Source organism: Scylla paramamosain, chromosome 14 (genome assembly GCF_035594125.1).
Source record: "Scylla paramamosain isolate STU-SP2022 chromosome 14, ASM3559412v1, whole genome shotgun sequence".
Lineage (NCBI taxonomy): Eukaryota > Metazoa > Arthropoda > Malacostraca > Decapoda > Portunidae > Scylla > Scylla paramamosain.
Genome location: NC_087164.1, coordinates 22771916 through 22796909, shown reverse-complemented (window position 1 = coordinate 22796909; position 24994 = coordinate 22771916). Strand labels below are relative to the sequence as shown.

Here is a 24994-nt window from a genome sequence, read left to right as displayed (position 1 = left end):
GTGGAAGCGTTGGAGGTAAGTAAGGTTAGTAAGATATGAAGATACTTTGGAATACACGTACGTTGAAATGCATTGTATATTACGAGTTCTGCTTTGTGTTTAGAAAGTGTGTATTTATCTATGGGTTGATGATATTGATTAAAACGGTACTGAGTGACAAGCCACCTTTGACATTCATTTTAGTGAATGTCAGAAGTGAAAAAAAAAAGTTAGCTATGAAAAAAATACGTGGCATTTTTAGGGATTCTGGTAAAATGATGAGTAGTTAAAATTGCAGAAAAAAGCATGTGTATATTTTGGCTTTTCGTTTGTGTGGCCTTTTAGTTGAAGGCTTGCGGACAGGTGCACGGGAAATATACTGAAAAGAAATCCTGATATGAAAATATGATGTTCTTTTCTTTTCCAAATAGAATAATATTCCGTATACGCGTCTGAAACATTACGTTAATAACGGTTAAAGAATCGCTGATTTGTTTAGGAGAGTTGAAATTTCACATACCATTTTCCAAATACAAAATCGCAATCGTACCCAATCTCTGTTAAGAATCTCGAGCAATCTTTGCTGATGGTTTACACTGTTGGTTAAAATTGGTTTCATAAAATACTAAGCATGTAATTTTTGCCTGGCAGCGATGGTTGTGTAAGGGACAGGTACAAATGTGAGTACAGTGTTATACGTAGACTTGCATTTCACACAACATAAATTCTGTACATTAATAACAGCGTCTCTTTTACCGGCTTCCAGTGGATTGGTGCCAGACGGTCATAGAAGGTAGAAAAGCAACATTACTGTTATGGATTTACTTTTATGACTGAAGTTAAGTACCTGAGTGATTGTCAGTGAACTGCGATAAAATGCAAACACATTTAAGTAGGTCATCTAGAAAAAGAAGAGTGCAACTGACATGTTCGTGGAAGTGACATCTGGCGACCCTTAAAACTTAACGAATTACGTTATTTATGCAAGTATATGTTTACTGCTTTGTTTGCAGTATGTCTAACATTTTCCCGGGATGGTCAGAATAGTTTCATGATTTAATGCTGGTCGCAGTGACATTTCATTCTGCAGAGGAGTAATTTAGAAAGAATCCTTTTACATTTGGGCTTACATTTCATCAGAAACTCGACTTTACATCTAGAGCTCAGCTTTACACTTTATCTGAAACTTGGCTTTCCACGTGACCCTTCGCTTTGCATGTCATATGAACCTTGGCTTTGTATTCCACGTGGAACTCAGCTTTATATTAAATCTGAAACCACTATATATTTCACCTGGAACGTGTTTCTTCATTACACCTGCGACTCGCCTATGCACATGGAACTCGAGAAGCAAGTCGTTATCTGGGAATTTCTCGCATCTTTCTTGCTATTTTATAAATCACAGTATACTTCAGTCTTATTTTGGAGTATACATACTTACACTTCAAGACTGGATGAATGTAAATGGTATTCAGTGTGTGTGTGTGTGTGTGTGTGTGTGTGTGTGTGTGTGTGTGTGTGTGTGTGTGTGTGTGTGTGTGTCATTAGTCGTGCAAATTCATGTGTATGTGTAATGAGGTGATTAAACCATTTCATTTGAAGTAATTACAATTTGTGTTTAGCAGTTACCTGGATAACGAAGTAGTCTTTTTTTCGATTGAATAATAACATTCTTAAGTGAGTGTCTGCAATGAATATTAATGAAATATTGTTGTGTTCAGATAGATAAAAAAAAAAAAAAACTTTACGCCAATGTTATCTTTGAGTTTGTATCATGAAAGAATAACAGAAGCCAGGGAATGTCAATCAGTCGTACAGTTCCATTTCTTTATGATTAATTTGTTTGGCAGCAACAGTGTGCAATAATTTGGTATACTTGTTGGAAAGGAAGAATGGCCCAATTGTGATCATTTCCTGTAAACCAGTAATATATTGGTTGATAATTATATGTCCATACAGGGCCTCTGACAGTGACATATTGCACGAACACACACACACACACACACACACACACACACACACACACACACACACACACACACACACACACACACACACACACACACACACACACACACACACACACACACACACACACACACACACAAGGATTTGCTTACCTACCCACTCACCCACCCACGACTACGCTCATTCACATCCCCGCTCACTCATACGCACATCCATTCATACTTCACACCAGGTCATACCCACACACGCCCACACATGTAGTTTAGTATGTTAGCTTTTAATACACCCACCCATTCACATTTACTCACATTTACTCATCCCTCTACACCTTCAACACACCTACACACCCACCATTCATTCATTTACACAAGGTGCGCCTCTTCCCAGCAACAACAACAACAACATTACACACGCACACACACACACACACACACACACACACACACACACACACACACACACACACACACACACACACACACACACACACACACACACACACACACACACACACACACACATTCTGTTAAAAAAATGGACAGAAGAAAAAATCAGCATTCAAGACAATACTTTCAGTCTAGTTTGTGCAATATCCTATGACAGATGAACAATACACAAGTGCAGATGGATGTTGGTGGGTAGATCTACTCACCGTCCGTCTCCTCGGTGGCGTGGAGACAGACGACCCATGCCAGAAAAACGAGGGCAGTGTAAGTCGCCATCGTAGTTTAAATGGAGACTCCTGTCCGCCGCCCAGAAGCGATGGAACCTCCGAGAGTCTTTTGTCTATTTTTGTAACAGCTGCTGGCTCGCTCACTCCTGTAGCGCCTCCATGGCCATCACTCCCAAGGCCGCTGCTGGAGGGGTCCTTGAAATGCTTCCTTCTCACCTCCGTGTCATATTTTGCCCTGATCAAGTTCTCGGCATCACTTCCCAGCCATAATGATTGAAAGGGGTCACGATTCTACCTGTCCACCAACCTGATTTGATTTGTTTTTGACAACATTAATATACATATGTAGTCCAGAGATGTATATATATATTTTGTATCTACTATATCTATTGTATACATATATCACTTCACTTCTTAGCTTACAATTATGGGGCGAACACCAAGGGAGAGAACTGAGCCATGCTTCTGCCCGTTCAGGTTTGTATAGCAGAGTAAGCCTTGAGCTTCATATGTCTAATGCTGCAGGATGGCCATGCCTCTTCACTCGTGCTGGCTCGTCTCGGCTGAGCCATAGCACCAGTCCCACACGCGACACATGTTTTATCTATCCGTCACTTATCCCGTTAAAAGTTTGTTATAATATTCCTTTCACATATTTGGCAAATCAATACCTTGTTTTCAACATACACAAAATATAACTAATGTTTCAAAGCGAGTATTTGAGGAGTGGGGTCTAGGACAACACAGTCGTGACCAAGAGGTGTTGCCAGGACAACAAATCACACCAGAACACATCCAGGTCTCAGCTAAGGACACTCCCCCCTGTTTGCTATGGATTCGGTCTCCCGCACGAGCGTCAGCCCCAGACGCCGTCACGTAGGAAACTGGCGGCCGGCGAGCCAGGCGACCCTCAACTCTCGCCTCGCCTGCACACGCGCTCTCCCCATCCTTTGCTATATTGCTGAAATATTTTACTTTTCTGGATACTTTTGTAAAATCCTAATTACCAGGTTTGTAATGATGCATCTGGCCTTGCTCACAGTCACCTGGTGATGTGTGATCTTTGTGTCAGGGCGTGCCGATCATTCTCACCACCACTGCGGGATGCGGTGAAAGGACGGATTTTTTATTTTTTTTTGTCATGTTTTAACCATTAAATTGACGAAGTAAAGGGAACACATATTTGTATCAGTGAACGACTTTCAACCAGGCAACAACGGCATAGGGGATTAATGATATACCTGAAATAGATTCTTGTACAATTCTTAATGGGACAAGACGAGACAGAACGAGACTTTCTCATAATTTCTTCTGTGACATCTATCGCGGCACCACCACACCACCATATCACACGCTGCTCCTAGTTATTGTGCGCTGCTTGGCCAAGGACATTTTTATATTCAGAAAACAGATATTCTGGAACATGCACCTCCTGTATACGCGGCACATTACCATACCAATAAGCATTCACATCCTCCACACAAATAAAAGCACTCGTAGGTTAAACTCTCTTGCTCTTCCCTTTGTATTGTAGTAATTTCTTTTCTTTAATGTAATGTGGTGAAATGAGACAGTGTAGCAAGGACTTGAATATCTCTCCCTATTTGAAATCCTTTGTATATTAAACCTATCACTGCGATTAACAACACTTCACAAGAAAGAAGGGGTTAAAAAGAATATAATAAAATACCTTGCAGTTTGTAATCCGCATGATGTTTGGAGGTTTGTGTAGAATGAGGAGAAATGTCTCAGACGGTTAAGATTTGAGGAAAAAATAGCCAAATAGCATTGGAAGGGCAGAAAAATAGAGGAAGGTGCAGAAATATTTAGATTATTTCGGTCATAATGGATTTAGTGTATGAAAAAAAAAAAAAAACGGGAATATAGCATCAGTAATTTGCTTTATCTGACGTCTTGACATTCTTCCTGACAGAGAATACTAATCAGAAGTATCGATAGAGAGGAACTTTGTGTATATCATTGCTTCCATCGACTTTTTTAACCCTAACACTCTTGCTCAGCGCATCCATTTGTCTCCGTGTCTTCAGTTACGTATCAGAATATACCTGGAAACAATAATAATAAAAAAAAAGTGATGCAGGAAGAAAATATGCTCCCAATTTATTTATTCATTTAGTCACATTTCTATTTATCAACGTATAGGTGCAAACAGGTAGGCATGTTTCGTGTAGGCCTAATGGCTTCCTTCATCTTCCCTTATTTTCTTATGTTTTTTTTTTTTTTTTATATATACAACACCTTCCAGCAACCACACGTGCTATTGGGCATTACGACCCCTTGGAAGAGGAGAAATTCTTGCTGCCTTGCTTCTAGTAATACAAAATCGATGGTGCCTCAGCTCACACAGAATGGGGGAGGAAAAATGCTGGTAAGGGTGAAGGGAGGAATGGGTGGAGGACGCGCTTCAATTTCGATATGGTAATATGGTAATGCAAGGGGATTGGAGGTGTGGTTATGGGGGGTAAAGGTTAATGAATTAGGATGTAGGTAGAACGAGAGGGAAGCCTGGGAATGAGATACATCAGTGGCAAAAGGAACGAGGAGCGAGAAAAATATGCAACTACATAATCTGATGTGTGTGAAATGGATCTACTTGCGTAATGATTTAATGTCAGCACCTGTGTTTATAGGTGATAGGTGATTGGAGGAAGAGAGAGAGAGAGAGAGAGAGAGAGAGAGAGAGAGAGAGAGAGAGAGAGAGAGAGAGAGAGAGAGAGAGAGAGAGAGAGAGAGATTTACTTTGTGTGTGTGTGTGTGTGTGTGTGTGTGTATGAAATAGAAATGGTACCGAAATGTAAGTAATGCCATTGAGTGAACATCAAAGCCATAAAACTTGCATATTCAAAACCAGCAAATATTCATGTGAAGCTGATTAAAAAGAGCAACGATGGAAAAATAAAATAAAATGCATAAACGAATATACACGTCACACAAGTAGATAAAACTAAACAGACAAATATAAAATTGAGTAGATATTAAACGGAAACCACTGGTGAAAGCATTACAACAAAGTCACTGCCTCTTAGCCTGCTTGTTAGTGTGGATTCAATAGGCAGCTTTAAGAGGGGACGAAGTTATGGCCAAATATGATAGATGACCACAAGAATACACGCGATATATATTGGGACTCCCACGTTCAGGCTTACTGCATCCTTGTAACCATATTCTAACGATTCCTTCTCTTCAAAGCACGCCAAGTTCCATAGATTGGGTCACGTAAAGGAAGCAACTAAAGGGGTTAGAATATTAAATTACTCATTTCCTGAAGAACTCCGTGTAGAAAATTGTAATTCTTTATCCGTATTCACAAACATTCGAATGTCTCACTTGCCTACTTTCAATACCTTCCAGTAGAGGCTATTAGGGTTCTAGTGATGTTTAAAAAAGACTCCGCATTGTCAACGGAAAAGACACTCATGAAAATCCGCCTAATAGTGTCTGCGGCCTTTGAAAATAGTACAGATAAGAGGCCAAAACGTTTAAGAATATTGATATTGAAAAAAAACTCGTGAGGGTAAATGTATGTAGACTCAGTATTTTGATGGACATGAGGTCTGTAGTGCAGGAATATTCCGTTTCTAATATTTCACTAAGAATGCCCGTTGTCATCTCCTAAGGGATCAGACTACTGTCCTCTGCAGTTCTTGTATTGGGAATGTTTTACCTGCACGAGTCTCGAAAGTTTTTGTATCAAGAGATTAAGAATTGTCTCTTTAGTTAACTGAGGATAGAACCAAATGTATTCTGCCTCGTAATTTCGTTAGTAGTTTATGGAAATCCTTTGGAAACATGTGTAGATGTGGCAGTAGGGGTAGCATAGAGCTCTGGCCTAACTGGCTCACAGTTCCTCACTTTTGACTTTTCTTCTGACTTCTGACTCGCCTCCATGGATGAAACTGAGGAAAATTATAATCATTCACTAGATTTTTTTTTCTTTTCGTACGTATGGAAAGAAAGCAACTTCACACGAAAAGGATGTATCGTAAATGATGTTGTACGTGTTTATATACTTCTTTTCAAATACCTTAAACTTTTTCTTTTTTCCTTTTCGCTTAAAAATTTCGTTGTCAGAATTTTCGTTTTCTGTCTTCTTAAATGAACATTGATCGGATTAAAAATTATAAGCCGCAAACTATGTATCTCACTGGCATGACTTGTACACCATTTAGTACTAATTGCATACACGCGCCTTGTTGTCCCGACACGGAATAATTTTTTGTGCCATATTCCCAAAGCTTCCAACTACTATGCCGGGTTGAAAAAAAAAAAAAAGCTCAAATAAAAGTGAATCGATTCATCATTTGTTCTTCCCTTAATTCACCACCAACTTCGGTCCTGTGTATGCGTCCTTTATTGCAATATAGTTCAATTTCCCCGACCGCTGTTGTGCTGGAGCAATTGATTAGGGATTTAATCTTCCAAGTCTGACATCGTCTAACTAAACTTACTGAAACAAATACGACGTCCACTATTTTATTTTTTTCTTGGTAAGAGATGAATATGGTGGGATTCATTGTATTTATCTATTTTTTATCGTTCTGATTTTTTCTAGGAGTATTAATGTTACTTTTTTTTTTTTTTTTTTTTGTACGGGTGCGGCACATGATCGGCAGTAAAATATTTGTATACTTTTTTTTTTGCACTATTATGGTCTCCTTTTGTTAACGTTCCTTAAAAATGTTTGCATGATTGTAAAAAAAAAAAAATGAAAATAGGAGGCTAATATTATCTGTTCTGTCCATATTTAGCTAACAGAGCTAGAATTCCTTAAAAATGTTTGCTTGAGTATAGAAAAAAAAAAAGTAGGATGTTAACATTATCTGCTCTGTCCCTATTAAGGTAACAGAGCTACTTAAGGGACTGTAGTGCAACAACGAGTGTTTATAAAACTGTGGATGATATGGAAAAAAAATTGCTTGGTAGTGAAATGGTGGAGGTATTCATATTTAAGAACGTGACCCATGAATGTATTGCATGGAATGGTGTTCATGGTAGGGCAATGTCTGGTTCGTCATGAGTAAGTATTGTCATTCGCATTGTACTTCCAAGCTTAATAAAAAAAAAAAAAGTATTTTCAATGTGCAAAGAGAAAAATATCATATTCTGATAATGTTTTGCTTTTATCATCTCGTAAAGTTCACGTTTAAGGGCGTTGATTACACATTCATGCAAAAACGCTTCTTTTCAGCAACAACAAAGTGCGGCCGCGCAGAATGCCATAAAATAAAGGAGTAATTTACAAAAAAAAAAAAAAAAGGGAAAATAGTGTTGAAAGGGTATTTTTGCTATTGCATTTCAGCGTTCGAGTAAATATTACAAACGAATGAGTGAAGTAATTGATAAATGAATCATATATCTGATACATATTTGTTATATCGTTAAAAATCAATATTGTCACCTTCACTGTATGTGTATGTGTGTGTTTGTGTGTTTGTGTGTGGTAGTGTGTGTGTACAGTGTCCAGTGGGTGTCATTGCCGTGGACACTGAATAACATAAAACGCTCCATATCAAGTCTCAGGAAGCGAGCATGACAAGTCTGTGTACTTCATGATGACTCTGGTGGAGTGTAACCACTAGTAGATGTCTCATGCGTTAGTCCACCTCAACAGACGGGTGTGTTGAAGAGGAGCCGCCACCGGAGACCCGCTACACAAAACTCACGCGTGGGTGAAGACAACACTACTTATGGGGCCCCTTTTGGCAGATGTATATATTGGAATTTTATTGATGGTTTTGTATTCCCATATTGCTTCCATTTTGATGGTTTATTTGAGCACCAATCTAAGTCCTTTGTGGTCTGTGGCACTTTGAAAATCGGTTAATTCCTGTCCTACTTTCCAGACACACAGTGGAGGCGCAAGAGAGGAAAGATAATACGAAAAATTGACTTCGTTGCCGTGGGTTTCCTTCGACACTGTCCCTTTAGTGTAGCCAGTGGGGCAATTTTTTCTTGTTCTTTCCTTTGGTTCCGATTTTACTTGACTTGTCTTTCCTTTACATTGATGGAAGAGGACTGTGAATTTCTCTCTCTCTCTCTCTCTCTCTCTCTCTCTCTCTCTCTCTCTCTCTCTCTCTCTCTCTCTCTCTCTCTCTCTCTCTCTCTCTCTCTCTCTCTCTCTCTCTCTCTTTCAATTAAAGTGGAATGTTTTGCTAAAAGATGTGTTTCGTATATCTGAATTTAACGATAACCCAGGTATATATTCTTGCCCAATCCTTTAAGGTCACTATTTCAACACAACCTGAGATTGAAATGCAACGTTCATTGAATTGTTCGCCTTCCACATTTGTATTTTCCGACACTGAATAAGATAACTTGGAAATTAGAACAAGAGAAGGTTAGACAGATTTATGGATGAGGATGATAAATGTAAATAGTTATGTACATTCGCGCCTGTTAATTTCTCCACCCTTTGGAAGCCGGAGTCAAGGCCAGTCAGTTCTGGGCGTTCGAATAGTTTCAAACAACATTTACACAGGGGTATGTGGGGCCGGAGTGTGGCTAGTTGGAGTGAATGCCCAGAATTAGCTGACCTTGACTACGGCTTCCAGGTAGAGGAGAGAGGAATTATTAGCAGTGACTGTACATGTGATTCAAATATGGACTGCCACGTGTAGGCCTGACAGCTTCCTCCACTTTCCTTTATGTCTCTCCGTTCTCATGTTTCTTATGATCTTAAACCAATAGTGCACCCATGATTTCCACCTATACTTGTACAACCTCCGCGCCTGTACAGCCTGCAGAGCAACCAGGACCTCGTGGCTGGCGAGTTACCTTATGGAGGGATTCAGGGATGGAGGTTGGCACACATAATGACCACGGTTATTGATAGACTCAGCTGAACGGCCCCGCGGAGTACTTGGAGATGGGACTAGCAATCATTTATGGAGGCCTTTCGTGGGCAATAGCACCCTTGGGATAGCCCATTTGACCACTCGCCGCATGGTGGGCCTGGATGGACGGTCAGGGTGTTTCAGTCTATTACTACCAAAAGGAAAATGACGCACTACTAGAAAGAGTGCTTATCATAGGACCGTGTTCCGAACTTTGGGTGAAATAGTAGTAGGTCTTGCGGTTTTAGTATTTGTTATTGTTGTAGTGGTAGTGTTGGTAGTCGTAGTAGTAGGTGTTGTTTTTGTTGTTGTTGTACATTAATAATAATAGTAAAATATGTGGTATCTGCGTGTGTCTTTTCTGCCAACGTGACAGTTAATGTAAACATGTCGGTGGCAATGACGGTAATAATGATTAGCCGATAGGTTAAGAACAGAACAGGATAGTCCCCTACAAAGCAACGCATCCTTATAAGTGTGATACATCCGTAGAGATATCACATTAAGATCGTATATCAGCTTTACGTAATGGTACATGCTATTATTAATCATGTGTTTCCAGTAGACGTCTTGAAATACCCCCATCGATAAGGAAACAACAAAATACCCATTGCTTAGAATACTATCAGGATAAGTTTTCCGCCTGATGAAAACGCACGCCAGATGATGTTTTTAGAGAAAGACAAGGAAAAATGGCTCTTGTTATGATCATTCAGGTGTTCGAGTAGACTACTTGACGAGGCAGCATAATACGTAAACTTCTCAGTGTAAACCATCAGGTGCCTGGCATGAGAGAGAGAATATGCATGATAATTGACTGTCATCTATTTCACACGCAGGGAAACAGGAGACGTCTTCACCCTCTGCCCTGTAAAAAGAAAGTTTGGCTTATCTGCTCAGCGGCCCACGCGAAGAATAGGGGCAAAAAAATGTGTCCCCCCAAAAGATTTACTATTATTTAATTCATAAGGTTCTCAGACTGCGGCCATTATTTCAAGAGTGGAGGAAGAAAAAATGCGGAACAAATATTGTATTGTGGTGAGGGTCCATACATCCGTGGTTTTGTTGTTTTTGTGACAAACGAAACTCATAGTGTGTAACTTTTGGCGTGTTATATACTCGTATACAATAACTAACTTTGTGAATGGCATTGGGGTATAAATAGTGACTTGAAATATATCTCTCTTGATATTATTAACACAGAAAGTACTCGTTGACATTTTCTTCAACACAGTACGTACATTATCATCGCTGTAAAGGAAAGGAGGAAGAGGAGGAGGAGGAGGGAGGAGGAATTTTAAAACATAAGTAATAGTAGAATAACTATTAACATTATTATTATTAGTAGTAGTAACAGTAGTAGGAGGAAGTGTAAGAAAAAGAATAGGAGAATGAGAACAACGACGCTAATTAAGAGGAAAAATGAGAATGAAAAAAATAACAATGGTAGGCAATAATAAGAGCACCTGTTATACCTATAGAAACAGTAGCAGTAACAGAAGTAGTAGTAGTAGTAGTAGTAGTAGTAGTAGTAGTAGTAGTAGTAGTAGTAGTTGTAATGGTTGTATAGTAGTAGTAGTGGTTGTAGTTTCAGCAGAAGTAGACAATTTATCAATTATTCCTTATTTTACAATATGCAGAATGTTAACATGAGTTATAAGATTCCAAATATTTTTTTGATTAAACTATTTAATGCATTATTTATCATATACTTATATTTTTCCGCAATTGTGTGAAACTGAATATATTTCCTTTAGAAAACTTAACAACTTAAAAACTATCTAAACGTATTCATATTTAAAATTATTCTCAATAACATCATCGGAGTTCCTCTCTTCGAATAATTGGATTTGGGTTTTACTTAAGGTAACTGATGTTTCTAGAAAAGTAAATTACATTAATGAACACTTTCATAATTACTAAAATGAAAAGACTCTCTTTTATAACATTTGTACATGTAGTTTCAATTATTTTAGAAATTATACTAAGAAAAGTTCTCTCTCTCTCTCTCTCTCTCTCTCTCTCTCTCTCGTAGTAGTAGTAGTAGTAGTAGTAGTAGTAGTAGTAATAGTAATCATAATAAGTGATAATTTTAATGTTATCATTATTATCATTATAATGACAGTTGTAGTATTCGTAAAACAATATCAGATGCAGTAGCAGTAGTAGTAGTAGTAGAAGTAGTAGTAGTAGTAGTAGTAGTAGTAGTAGTAGTAGAAGTAGTGGTAGTAGCAGCAGCAGTAGTTGTAGTAGTAGACAGGTATTAGCCATAATAATAGAAATGTCGCCGCAGCAGAAACAACAGCAACAACAACAACAACAACAACAACAGGACCAGTGGCAGTGCAGAAGTAGTGGTGGTGATTGTAGTGATGCTGGTGGTGGTGGTGGTGGTGGTGGTGGTGGTGGTGGTAAGCCCTCACAGAAAGGTCTTCCCTCTTTGCGTTTCAGAAAATAGTGAGGCTCTACACTCCCGATTTTCCGCAGAACGATTACGGCGAGTGCTGTCAAGTGTGATAGCGGGATGTCAAACTTGGTTCCTGTTAGTTCAACGGGGAGGCTGCGCTTCGTCCTCGCCATCCAAGTTTTCAACACTCAGTTAGAATAGGTATTGTCAGGAGTCGCGGCCAAGTGTGTGTGTGTGTGTGGGGGGGGGTTGCCTTTTTACGCTGTTGTTGTTAAGAGGAGCGCACGTATTGTAAGAGAGTGTAAGGATAAATATGTGTTATTAACGGATACTGTGTGCAGAGTCATTGTCGCTACCCCAAAATACAAAGTTGTCCAAAGCCGGTAGATCTACATATGCAAGTCACTATGTAAAACGTGTACTCTTAATTATCCATCTGTAATCCCTATCCAAAGATTTATGTTGCTCTTTTCTGAATCTATTGACACGGCACTAACAGTCTGGCTTCTAAGGTTACTCGTCATTTCAATCATTTAACTTTTTTTTTTTTATGTAGCCTTATCAAAGTTCGAGTCTTGAAGCTTCTGTATTATAAGAACCTGCTTTTGACTAGTTAACAGACTATGAATAATTGAATTTCATTGCAGCAAACTTTGGTGAATAATGGCTGTAGGTGCACAAGAAGAAAAACACACAAAGACAATAATTTCAAAGCTAAATTACAGTATTTTATAAAGCATGGCATGTATGTTTGTATAGTCACACGTCACTCTCCAGAACCATCCAACAATTCTGATGTCTATGAATGATATGTACGAACTGATAATATCTACATTCATGACTACACAAAAATACTACCAGAAAAATCGCATGTGTGCATTTATATTTGGCTCAAGGTATCAGTGGTGGCGTCTTCAAAGCATTCACAGACATCAGGTTTAAGTTTCATGGAGATTTTAAGGAATATTTGCAGGAAAAGACAGTTATTTATTTATTTATTTGTTCATTTATTTTTATTATCTTCTTGTTTTTTTTACGTTTCTGGAGGATATTTTTGCATCAGTATCCTTACATCAGTCCTTGTTCTTCTTTACAGGTGCTTCTGGCAATACCCGGCTCACCTGTCTTCACGTCTCCTTCGTGTGCAAAGGCGTACCGTGCGCACCTTTGAGTTTATTAATAGCGGTGCGGAACCCATCCGTCACTTACACTTTTTGACCTTCCTACTGCATTATTATTTTAGTGCATAAATTTTTAAAGGATACATGTGGGCCCATAGATTTCTGGAGCTGTTGGACTGAAGGTGTGTTCACATTTAGATATTTAAGCCTGGAAGACGGAGGGTGCGAGTAAATAAACGCTGCCAATTCATTAATGACTCCAACTACCACCCAGACCTCGCTGCCAGCCCTGAGGAAGTTATCAATATCTTGCTCCTAAGAAAATATACTGTATGCATATAAAAGGAGTGATAAAAAAAGACTTAATCGATCTTTACTTCCAGGGTATTGAAATAAACATCATCCTTACTAAACTTTCTGTCAATAAGCAGCTGGTCTCTAAAATATATCATGGGTTTTTTAGTGTTTTTTGAAGGAAAGGTAGAAAAAAGTTTGTGCCTCAAAAAGAATAAAAAATGTGTGTGTGTGTGTGTGTGTGTGTGTGTGTGTGTGTGTGATTGTGACAGTGTGAGATAGGTAGCTGGAGTCACCGCTGAGCACTACTGACTCTTAAATGACAAAATAGTGACACTGTGAATTGCAAACTTGGATGGGCACCTCTTTGTATACTCCTATATAGTGGCTGGACATTGCTACTGACTCGTTCATTACACTCTGTCCGTCTCGCCTGCACAACTAACTAGACTGAGAGCTGACCACTTCTAACTCTTATACCACAAGATAGTGACACCATGAATTACAAGCTTGGATGAACACCTCTTTGTATACTCCGACAGAGACCATTACTCTATTCGTCACCCGTGCACAGTTATTCATATGGGTATAAGTAAGCTTAATATACGTACACTAATTCATTGACATTATCTTGGAAACGAGATAACTTACTTTTGATGCTCACGTGTTTAAATGGTTGAGTAGTTGTCCTGAGATCCTGTGTCCCTGCTTACTGAGGTGCTGTTAGCTGCGTCCATCTGTGTAGAGGCTCCTGGGACGCCCGGCAGGATCCTAACGCATGACACCAGTCTCCTATTCTACATGACTGCTGCCGTAAGAGTGATGTGTAGCGTGCTTGATCAGTATGTCATTTACAGGGGTATGTATAGATGTGTGTGTGTGTGTGTGTGTGTGTGTGTGTGTGAATTATCATCTTCGTCATCATATCATAGTCGTTATTGTTGTTCTCTTCCTCTCTCTCATATAGAGATGAGGTAGAGAATACTGAGTGTGCTCACCTCGAAGTGTAGTGCTGATCTGATCTGCCGCCAGCCGATTCTAGGACCCTTTATTTATTTACCCCGGGCTGAGAGGCGTTCACCAGTCACATACAATACATTTGTCTCGTAGTTGCGGAGAAAAGGTTGTGGAGGTGACAAATGGGGAAAAGTGTGAGCCCAGGTGTTTTCCCAGGGGACCGACACACTTAGGTTAGTAAGATGAGGTGCGAGAGGCGTCCACGTGGTCGTTTGTGTAGAATTCATAAGGTAATATATACTACATGATGATGGTAATAATAATAATAATAATAATAATAATAATAATAATAATAATAATAATAATAACATACATTACCAATAATAATAATCATACTGCCTCTAACGGTACGACTGTGTTAGGTGGGCCGACGTTACCTGTAAGCTGATTGGATGATGGTTGTGAGGGAGGGACGGAGGGGGGAGGGAGGGGAGTGAGGGAGGAAGGGAGGGTACCAGGGGTGATAATGGGTGGCCTAAATCATTATTGGGTCAAATCAATACAGAATGAACGGAAATGGTAATGGGCATGTCAAATTAGTATTGGATGGGAGGAGGTGGTAATGGCTTTGTCAGGTCGGTGTATGGGTTGGCGGGGAGGTGGTAATGGGCGAGTCTGTGTGATGGTGAACCAGATTACTATTGGGAGGGGAAAAAACTATACCGCTGTGCTGGCTGGTAAAATGCGGGCCGTGTTTACTTCTGTTTTCTTTCTTGTGTTCGGGTTGCTGGATTGGTTGTGTCGTGTCCACAATATGGGAATGTTCGTTTTTGTACATTCCGACGAGGTCCCTTCTCCTTGTGCTGTGGAATTCTGCAGACTAGTGGCATTGGTGGTGACGGTGGTAGTTGTGGTGATGTAGTGATATGAATATTTTCTTCTTTGTCCTGCTGAAAGATAGTAAAGGTTGTTGCTCGTGTTCGTCTTTGTGTCTTTATCTATTCATATCTTTTATAGGATTTTTTTTTATTTCATGATGAAATTCTCTTTCTGCTTAAGTGTTAAAAGTATAATATATATATATATATATATATATATATATATATATATATATATATATATATATATATATATATATATATATATATATATATATATATATATATATATATATATACGAGTATATATATATATATCTTTTCACAGAAGAGAAAAATAAATGTATTGCAATTTTGTATGATGCTCTAGGAAATATTGTTAGATTTGTGTAGGTAATGTAAATAGTTAAACCTGAGTACATTTTAATGGTAGGACTAGTACATCATTATAATTATTATGCACGCAGTTATGAAGGCATCCATTTGTTAAGTATAATCACATATTTCTCTTTACAGCATTTATATTAAAAAAAAAAAAAGATACTCAAGTGTTGTAAGTTCACATGAAAGTGAAAGCAAGAGGTACTTTGAGGTAATCAGCTACGAAGAAAAGTGCACGCATTACCGACAAAGCTGATTAGAACATTAGGACATTAATCCTCATCAGTGCGGCACTCAGAGGGGGGAGGGGGTGGCGGTGGCTCTGATTGTGGCCTTGATTCACGTGCACCGAGCATCAGTGGACGAGGAGACATTTCTTTGTTCCCTCCTGTTCTACACATAGGTGGGACAGCTGCTGCAAAAGGGAATGAGACTCAAATCCGTTACAGTGCTTATGAAAAATGTGGATGTTCATATTATTAAAGCACTGATGGGCTTTCAAAATTTTTTTTATATATATATACATTTTTTTCCCCCATTCTGACCACTAATGTGCTCAATACTAATGGCTTGCTGAAATCTGTTATGCGTAATAGAGATATTTGTCAGGCAAAATATATAAACGCTTTTATTATTCAAGAACTAATGGCCTTTATGGACATGCCAGTATTTACTATTAATATTAACTCGCTGGTGTACTTGACCGGTGCTCGTTCGTATCATTGTCACGCGTACAACCAATGGAAGTACCTCAACCCAGAAGAAAAGAAAAAAATGTAAACTTAATATTCTAATCTTAGTGTAATATTTCAAAAGTTTTATAGCTATCCAATATATATTTTTCTTTATTTTGGCTAACTTATATTGTGATTACTAGTGTCCTACCGTTCATTCCTCATTTTCAGGGATTTTTCCTCTATTTCCGCCAAACTCCGTGTGCGGTACAAGACTATTTGATTGCTATATGCGCTATATCTCGCCTTAACACTAAATGGACCACTAATCTGATTGATAGCGAATGTTTTGAACTGAACAAGTGTGTGTGTGTGTGTGTGTGTGTGTGTGTGTGTGTGATAGTTTTATGAAGTATATATTGCGACACGTAATAAAATATTGGTTACCTTTTTTTCGTTTTTTTTTTTAATATGCGGTGATGGTCTCTCTCTCTCTCTCTCTCTCTCTCTCTCTCTCTCTCTCTCTCTCTCTCTCTCTCTCTCTCTCTCTCTCTCTCTCTCTCTCTCTCTCTCTCTCTCTCTCTCTCTCTCTCTCTCTCTCTCTCTCTCTCTCTCTCTCTCTCTCTCTCTCTCTCTCTCTCTCTCTCTCTCTCTCTCTCTCTCTCTCTCTCTCTCTCTCTCTCTCTCTCTCTCTCTCTCTCTCTCTCTCTCTCTCTCTCTCTCTCTCTCTCTCTCTCTCTCTCTCTCTCTCTCATTTTTTACCACACGTTCTGCTTTGTCCGTGAGTGTGACCGGGCTGGCGCGGCCCACGATGGAGGGATGGAAGGGATACAACTGTCCGTGGCGTGACGGCGAGGTGTTTGTGTACGTGAAAAATGTTATTGCTATATTTACCTTTATCGGCTTCACTTTGATAATAATGGTTGTATGGTTCGCAAAACCTGTTTTCCACGAAGCCTCCCCCCTCTATTTTTTTTTTTTAATACCTACAGATGTTTTAAAACTAAACATTTTACGACCTCTGAATACTGGACACGTGTGGACCAAGTAGCGATCGACCGATATGAAAATACACAGATGCTTAACTTGATTTTTTTTCTACCTTCCTACGACTTAAAGTAATGTACTTAGTGGTATCAAACGTTATCAAGACTACCAGTTTCACGACTATCACTTATAATCTTTTAAGTGATGAAGGAACATCAAAACTAATCATTCCATGACTAATGTATCAAAAAAATAATCATTCCATGACTAATGTATCAAAAAAAATAATCATTCCAAGACTAATGTATCAAAGTAACATTAAGAAATGTCAAGATTATCACTTCTTTGATTATCACTTCTCACTAATATGATATACTATGAAAACCGTCACTTTCAAAGCTTTCAAAGCCAAGGGATGCTAAGATTAGGCCTTGTAAAATTTTAATTTTTAAGTAACATCAAGAAATTTTAAGACCTCCAATTCAAAGACCATCATAAGTAATATTAGTGTGTCTTGACTATCAGTAAGTCTCACATTTAAGACCATTAAATTAATCAAGGAGTATTAAGACTATTACTCAAAACCTCTCACTTATAAGTATTACCAAGGCAAGTAAGCGACCTGCAAAACAAAAAAATGGGCTCTTTCTATGCCTGCTTCCATAGAGCGACGATTAGGTGGGATTCTTAACACTTGTCGAAGCCTTTGATCTCCTTCCTTACATGTAAAAATAAATCATAAATTGCACCCATTTATGTCCGTTTGGTTCAGGCAGCTGCTGACGAATTATTCAATGAGCGAATAACTTGTATTATACCTGGTACCATTCCTTCTGCCTTTTGGTCTGTGCTGTTGTATAAAGTTCACACTCGACATGGATAATTAAATACTGGTAACTTTTTCCTCACTTATATTTTTTTATTTTTTTATTTTTTCTACACGTTCTGCTTTGAGTGTGACCGGGCTGGCGCGACCCACGACGGAGGGATGGAGGGGATGCAACTGTCCGTGGCGTGACGGCGAGGTGTTTGTGTCCGTGAAAAATGTTATTACAATATTTGCCTTTATCGGCTTCACTTTGATAATAATGGTTTTATGGTTCATAAAGCCAGTTTTCCACGAAGGTCTCTCTCTCTCTCTCTCTCTCTCTCTCTCTCTCTCTCTCTCTCTCTCTCTCTCTCTCTCTCTCTCTCTCTCTCTCTCTCTCTCTCTCTCAATGAATTATTTTCCTTCTAATCCTGGCCTTTCACTAATGGCCATCAGTAATTGAATTTTTAAATAAGTCAGTTATGGCAACGAGCATAATTTTATAATCCAGTTCCAATATATGTTCCTATGATTGAAGTATTTGATGATAGTTATTATTTTCTGTATAATTTTGTTTAGAGGGAAAGCCTGGAGATTCAAATTAGGCTGAAGCATATCTATTGTATGAACTCACGATTGGTTCACCATGTTACTTAAGACCTTCTGTGATGTTTTTGTGATCTGGGTCTCTTCGTAAAAAAAAAAAAAAAAAAATCTGTGAACATGCTGGACCCTTTCCAAGTCTCCGTAAAAAAAAATCTGAACATGCAGGACCCTTTTCAAATCTCTTCGTAAAAGAAAAAAAAAAAAAAAATCTCTGAACATGCTCATTTTCTTTCTAACGAAATTCTTTGAAAGCAACGGTCCATTTAGCATCGTTAATCATCCTTACCGTTATATCTTTCTTACAGTACGTAGAGTCCTTTTAAAACACTGTAAATCTCAATCCCACAGTAGAACAGTACGAAATGTCTGTCACATAATACCAATTTTAGCGTCTTTTTAAATTGGTCGTTCAACAATAAGGGATATCGGGTTTTCTGAGGGTTAACAATGTAATGAATGACTGAGACGAGTGATAACCTTTAGACTTGATGGCCAAACACACACACACACACACACACACACACACACACACACACACACACACACAGAGAGAGAGAGAGAGAGAGAGAGAGAGAGAGAGAGAGAGAGAGAGAGAGAGAGAGAGAGAGAGAGAGAGAGAGAGAGAGAGACTCACTAATTACTTTCATCAAGACTCAGTGACGCTTTGCATGAAAGTAGGAAATTTTCTGCATTGAGATTAAAGACACAGGAGTAATCAAAACTCATCAAGTGTTTAACTGCTGCTGTGGAAAAAAAAAAAATGCTCTTGTTTTTTCTTATTTCTTTCACTCCCATAATTAACACCTGTAATGTTGTGATGGTTTCAGTGACTTTGTCTTGGTGTACTTTGAATTTTGTTTGTACATTGAAGCAGAGGGTAATTCACTTGATAACGTTCATTTGCCTTTTTTTTTTTTTAGTTATATTTGTATTCATTAGCATTTCACGTACACGCGTTAATGATACAATTGTAGCGGTATTGTTATATCTAAAAATGTTTTCTTGAAGTATGTGTCTTCTTTGTTCCAGTTCATGTGCTGTAGGGAAGTTGCTTTTTAATATTCAGCCATTCGCTATTACTGAGCTTTGCCAAACTTCATGCAGTCACTAGCTGTACATCAGAAGAGAGAAAGTAGAGATGTTACTGTACCGGATAAGTAAAGAGAGAATATTTTGTAACTTGTAGCGAAAAAAAAAGATCGTCACCTCAATTTATTTATTTTATTTTATAATATCTAACATAAAATTAAACATGCCGTAGCAGTGTAAAAGTTAATATTGATGTATTCTATAAGTACATGTCAGTAGTAAATATTTTCTTCATTTTGTATTGAAAAAAATAAAGAAAAAAATGAAGTTCCCGAATACTGAGGTAGGAGGGAATTCCACCTTGTTTTACCTTCCCAGTTTCGTTAAGATAAACAAACGGAAAACTCTGCACTACAGTTCATCTCTCCCCTTTTTCTCATCTTTTTTTATTTTATCCCTCTGTACGTGCTTCTATTTTAGGGACGAGCAGCAAGCCCGAATTTTACAGATTTTTCCATGTATATATTTATTTATTTTATTTATTTATTTATTTTTATTTGTAACGGGTAGTAATTGCCTTGGTTTTTAGAGTGGTGTATCTTAAATTATGTTTTTTTCTTTAATTTTCTAGAGCTCTGATTACTTGATTTATATATTGATCCATACATGTTTATTGAGTTATCCATGATCATTAATATACTTCATACGCGTTTTATTTAATCATTAGATCCTTACATATAAACTTTCTCTTTTTTTCCTTTCTTTTTTTTATTTTCATTATCTTTGACCAACATGAGCGTATCAAAGTGTCATATGCTTTCAGATGAGCAGCTCCAGTTTTCAAAAGAGTGCTGTACATGTGAAATACTCTCTCACTGTTCCCTCCGTCCCTCCCCGCGTGCTTCCTTTGCCCCCTTTGTTATTGTTGAGTTTGTGGTCGTGATGCTAAAACTCCAGAAACTAAGCAACTCTTGTAACGCTCCTCACGTCATGTTCATATTGGTGGTGAGAAGTATAAATTTTTACTACGTATTTTATTCATTTATTTATTTTTTTTAAGTGCTACGTGTAATTCCTGACCACCTCCGAGCATATAAAATGATAGTAAATAAAATATAAATCATACACAAAAGCAATATGAAAACATGATGAATAAAAGAGAGAACAATGCATATAATAAACTAAGTCTACAGTCAACAATTGGATGAATAACTGAAAAAAAAACAATGAAAAGAAAGGAATCTTTACGCGGGAGCAGGGAATTGGTCTCGTCACCATTGCTTTCCCATCATCAGATATTGAAATTACTCTCAGACTGAGGTACATGAAGAACTATAAACATAATAATCAACGGTAAGTAATTGGATGAATAGCTAAAATAAAAAAAAAATAATAAAATAAAAGATAAAGAAACTTACGTACGAACAGGAAATGTCTCGTCGCTATTCCATTCCAATCTTCAAATTTCGTAATTACTTGGAGACTGAGATGCATGAGGTGCGAACATTTTAAAAGGCGGTGTTATTATCCATCTTGATGCTCCCCGGGTCGCGTCAGTCTCGCCCACCAGGCCGGCGCGGAGCATTCAGGGTGCAGCAGCCGGGACGCTCCCTCCCCTTTAACGCAGCAGCTGATGATGAGGATGTATTGCAAGGCACCGACAAGATCTCAGGGAAGAGTTGCCGCAGTTATGGCGCCATGCCGTGCCCTAGAAACTCGTGATGGCGGTGGTGATGGTGATGATGATGCATGTTATTATTATTATTATTATTATTATTATTATTATTATCATCATTATTATTATTATTGTTTTATTGGCACGAGTAGTGTTGATTGATGGAATAAAAGAAACAAGGGCAACGTTGGAGTCAGGTTACAGCATTTTTAAAACCTTCTCCTGGATTTTCCTTTCCATTAAATCGTTGTTTGCCTGTTATCATCATCGATCAGTGTTCTTGCTGCTGTTGTTGTTCCATGTACCACTTTTCATCACCGAAAAAAAAATCTCGCCTCGTGAATCATCCGGTCATAACCCGAACTGTGCAAAATTTTACGCTACAGCCAATGGTATACTCAAGTTTTTCATAGAGGAGTGTCATAATCTGATTTTAGAAACACTGAAAGTGTAAGAAAACGAAGTATACGACCTTTCTTAATCATTATCACCATAAGCTGTTTACTGTCACCACTATAATTATTATCACCATTCCTAGAAAAATCCTTATTTCTTAAAAGGCACTTTATCATTACCCCAGCATTCTTATTGAACTCCCTCGTTGATTAGCTCCTTCACCTGTGCTGTGGCAGGATGTCAGTATGTGTGATATCTTGAAGGCCACGTGCCGCCCACAGAGAGAATGGTGAAGGCAGCAGGAGGAACAGCCCGGCAGAGCGAGTAATGATGATTGAGGGTGGCCAGGTCAAGGCTGCCGCTCTGTGTCACAATTATCACCTGACAGCCGGTCAAAAATTCGTATTTCATGAACCTGGGTCCGCTGTTTTTAGTAATCGAGGCGAGCTTCACTCCATGCTAGAACAAACGGGGATTACGCGAAGGTCATCCACTCTGGCTACACTTGGGCAGAATCAAGTAAGGTTAAGTAACCCTAACCTAACCTAACCTAACCCAAGTGTAAATGGAGTGGCTGAAATCCATGTGGTTCCAGACAGAGTAACACACACACACACACACACACACACACACACACAATCTGGGTTCGTACCTTCAGCACCGGCGCCCCTCCTCCCTGTTCACGTTGAGTGGCTGAAAATCACCTTGATCCCGCTCGCATAAACGTCCCGGGCAGCGTTGTGGGAACCATTGAACCCGCAGTGTGCCTCAGGGAACATATTGGGGGCGTACCTTGGATGGGATAGGCGGGCTCTCTCTCTTTCTCTTTCTCACACACACACACACACACACACACACACACACACACACTTGTCATTATAGAAAATAAAGATTGTTTGTAAATATATGATAAGTAGATCGATGCATTGCTTTTGTAATGGCCTGCTCTCAATATGGAATGCAGTAAAGAAATTGATGTTACAAAAAATATTGCTAATGATCTAAATGAAATAAAGAGAAGAAAGAATGTAGGTCTGTAATTAGGAAATATATATGCTTAAAATAATTAGAGAATATGAAGAATAATGCATGTTTGAAACTCACTTGTAATGATAAAGTTACGCTAAATAGATACATCGTTGTGTAATAAAAAAGACAACCTCTCATTTTATGCCAAACACGCTGCCATGAGACGGAAGCGTGAGAAAAAACAAATATATATATAAGACTTGAGAAAATAGACGAAAGTTGAATGTATCTTGAATTCTGGTATAACAAAAATGGGAACAAGACACATGATGCGTTGAACAGATTAAGGATGGGAGATTAGAGTAACAATGGCAACGTAGGGACGGCAAAGGAAGGCCGGACGGACACAGAAGCAGATGGAGAGATGAGGTACGAACTTTTGCGGGAACAGATGGGGAGTCGACAGAGATGAGTGGAGAAGGTTAGGGAGGCCTTTGTCCTGGAGGGGGGCTCGTAGAGGTTGATGATGATAGAGATAAATAACCACCAATTGTTCTCTCTCTCTCTCTCTCTCTCTCTCTCTCTCTCTCTCTCTCTCTCTCTCTCTCTCTCTCTCTCTCTCTCTCTCTCTCTCTCTCTCTCTCTCTCTCTCTCTCTCTCCACCTAGAGGTAAAAATGTACAGGAATGATTGTGGTGTGTGATTGGGAGTGTGACTGTGCGCCATCTCTCGCCTGCCTCTGATATGTGTGTGTTTGTGTGTGTGTGTGTGTGTGTGTGTGTGTGTGTGTGGTTGACAGCTCGCTGATGGCACCCACTTTATTATATGCGTGACGCCTCCATAAGTCTTCATACATCTGTGTCGTTTGGTCGTGACAGTTGTGCATTCATAGCCATAGTGGAGACCGTTTGTTGTCATGGTGTTATAGGCTAAGACGTAAAAACACATTTGTTGATTTTCAAAGTTTCATATGACTGTGATTTTGTGGCGTCATATAACAATAAGTTTATAAATGCAAGGCCTTTTTACTGCCATCCATGCTTTGTGTTCTTGTACGCTTTTTATGTGCACCATGAGATTCATCGCAGGTTTTGAGTTTCTCTATTGATAATTGGTTGGTAGCGCATTGGAATGCAATCCATTTATAATCAATTAGAATAAAGTGTACTTAAATAAGAAATTCATGTCTATGCACAAGGAAATCGAACATTATTGAGAGGCTAGATATAAATATAATGTACTTTTTTTTTTTTTTATCCTCCCATACTGTATCACAAGAAGAAATATTAAAAAAAGATGTGCATGCTCATTTTATATTGTAAGATGGAGAAGTACCGCGTCTGTGGGTGCGTGGGCGTGTGTGGGCGTAGCTCAAGGTGTTTGAAGTCTTATTTGCAATTAAATGGTTCTGTCAGTACCTATGTTGACTGAAACTCATGTATGTATGTGTGTGTCTGTGTCTGTGTCTGTCTGTCTGTGTGTGTGTGTGTGTGTGTGTGTGTGTGCACGTTCATGTTTGTGTGTGCACGTCAGTAAATGGTGGTGTGGGATTAGAGTAGGGATAAAGGTGGGTTCGGAGTATCGTACAGTTTTACAAAGGGAAGCCGTAAAACAGCGGCTTTGTGTGCCATGTCTTACCACTTAAAGGTCAAAGACAACTTTCCGGAAACAACTTTAGTGGAGGTAAATGTTTTCTGAGGTCCTAAAAGATGGGAATGTTTGTGAACCTTTTCAGCCGCTCTAAGTTTTTCAGGATTCAAAGAGCGCACCGCCGACCATGATATCAAGATGCTTTTCCAGAGACCGTTGCATTTGCATGAACACTCGAACGGCGTGGTGGCTTGGCAAATGAAGACACATTGCTGGCAGATTTGGTTCGGTATTCGTTCTAAGGGAAATTGTGGAATACTACGTAACTGCCTTTGCTTCTCTCGTCAACTGAGCGGAACGTCTCTATGTATGGATAAATGCCACCAACATATCAATGACTGCAAAAGTGAGGAATACTTGAAAGACGTATTCCTGTAGTCTGGAACATTCCTTAGGTTTGTCACTTGGTGTGTTTGTGTTTGCAATTCACTACAGGTTTGCCATCTCGTGACCGGCTGCTCTTCTTCCGTAAAAAAGGTAATGAGTCTTAGAAACCGATTTGTGCGTTAGACCGACATAACACACACACACACACACACACACACACACACACACACACACACACCACCTCATGCCTTGTTCAGCGGGGACAGTTACCGCTCAGTGAAGTGAAAAACCTTTAGCGACCCGAGTGCTGTTCGGACTTAAACCTGTCGAGGGGCAGACAAGGATGTTTTCCAGTGAGCTAC

General features: G+C 38.9%; 2 protein-coding genes across 12 annotated transcripts in view; one reads left to right on the top strand and one right to left on the bottom strand.

Annotated features, from left to right (window-relative positions):
- Window positions 1-3509, bottom strand: part of LOC135107036 (nephrin-like) — a 124860-nt gene extending 121351 nt beyond the window's left edge. Inside the window, exon 1 of the mRNA XM_064016605.1 lies at window positions 2600-3509. Coding sequence (XP_063872675.1) covers window positions 2600-2669 — 70 coding nt within the window. The 5' untranslated portion in view covers window positions 2670-3509. The remainder of the gene's footprint in view (window positions 1-2599) is intronic.
- The window catches only part of LOC135107037 (uncharacterized), a 156896-nt gene that overhangs the window by 108017 nt on the left and 23885 nt on the right, over window positions 1-24994 (top strand). For 3 of the 11 annotated variants that reach the window (XR_010271556.1, XM_064016608.1, XM_064016618.1), the window contains 2 exons: window positions 11962-12082; window positions 12978-13415. The exons of 1 other annotated variant lie outside the window; for it this stretch is intronic. Coding sequence is in view for 7 of the 10 variants with exons in the window: in XM_064016608.1 (XP_063872678.1) it covers window positions 11962-12082 (121 nt within the window). In the remaining 3 variants the exon portion in view is untranslated. Of the gene's footprint in view, window positions 1-10313; window positions 10459-11925; window positions 12083-12977; window positions 13416-24994 lie in introns of those variants that run through there. 7 more of the 11 variants (XM_064016612.1, XM_064016606.1, XM_064016615.1 and 4 more) reach the window with 3 other exon arrangements.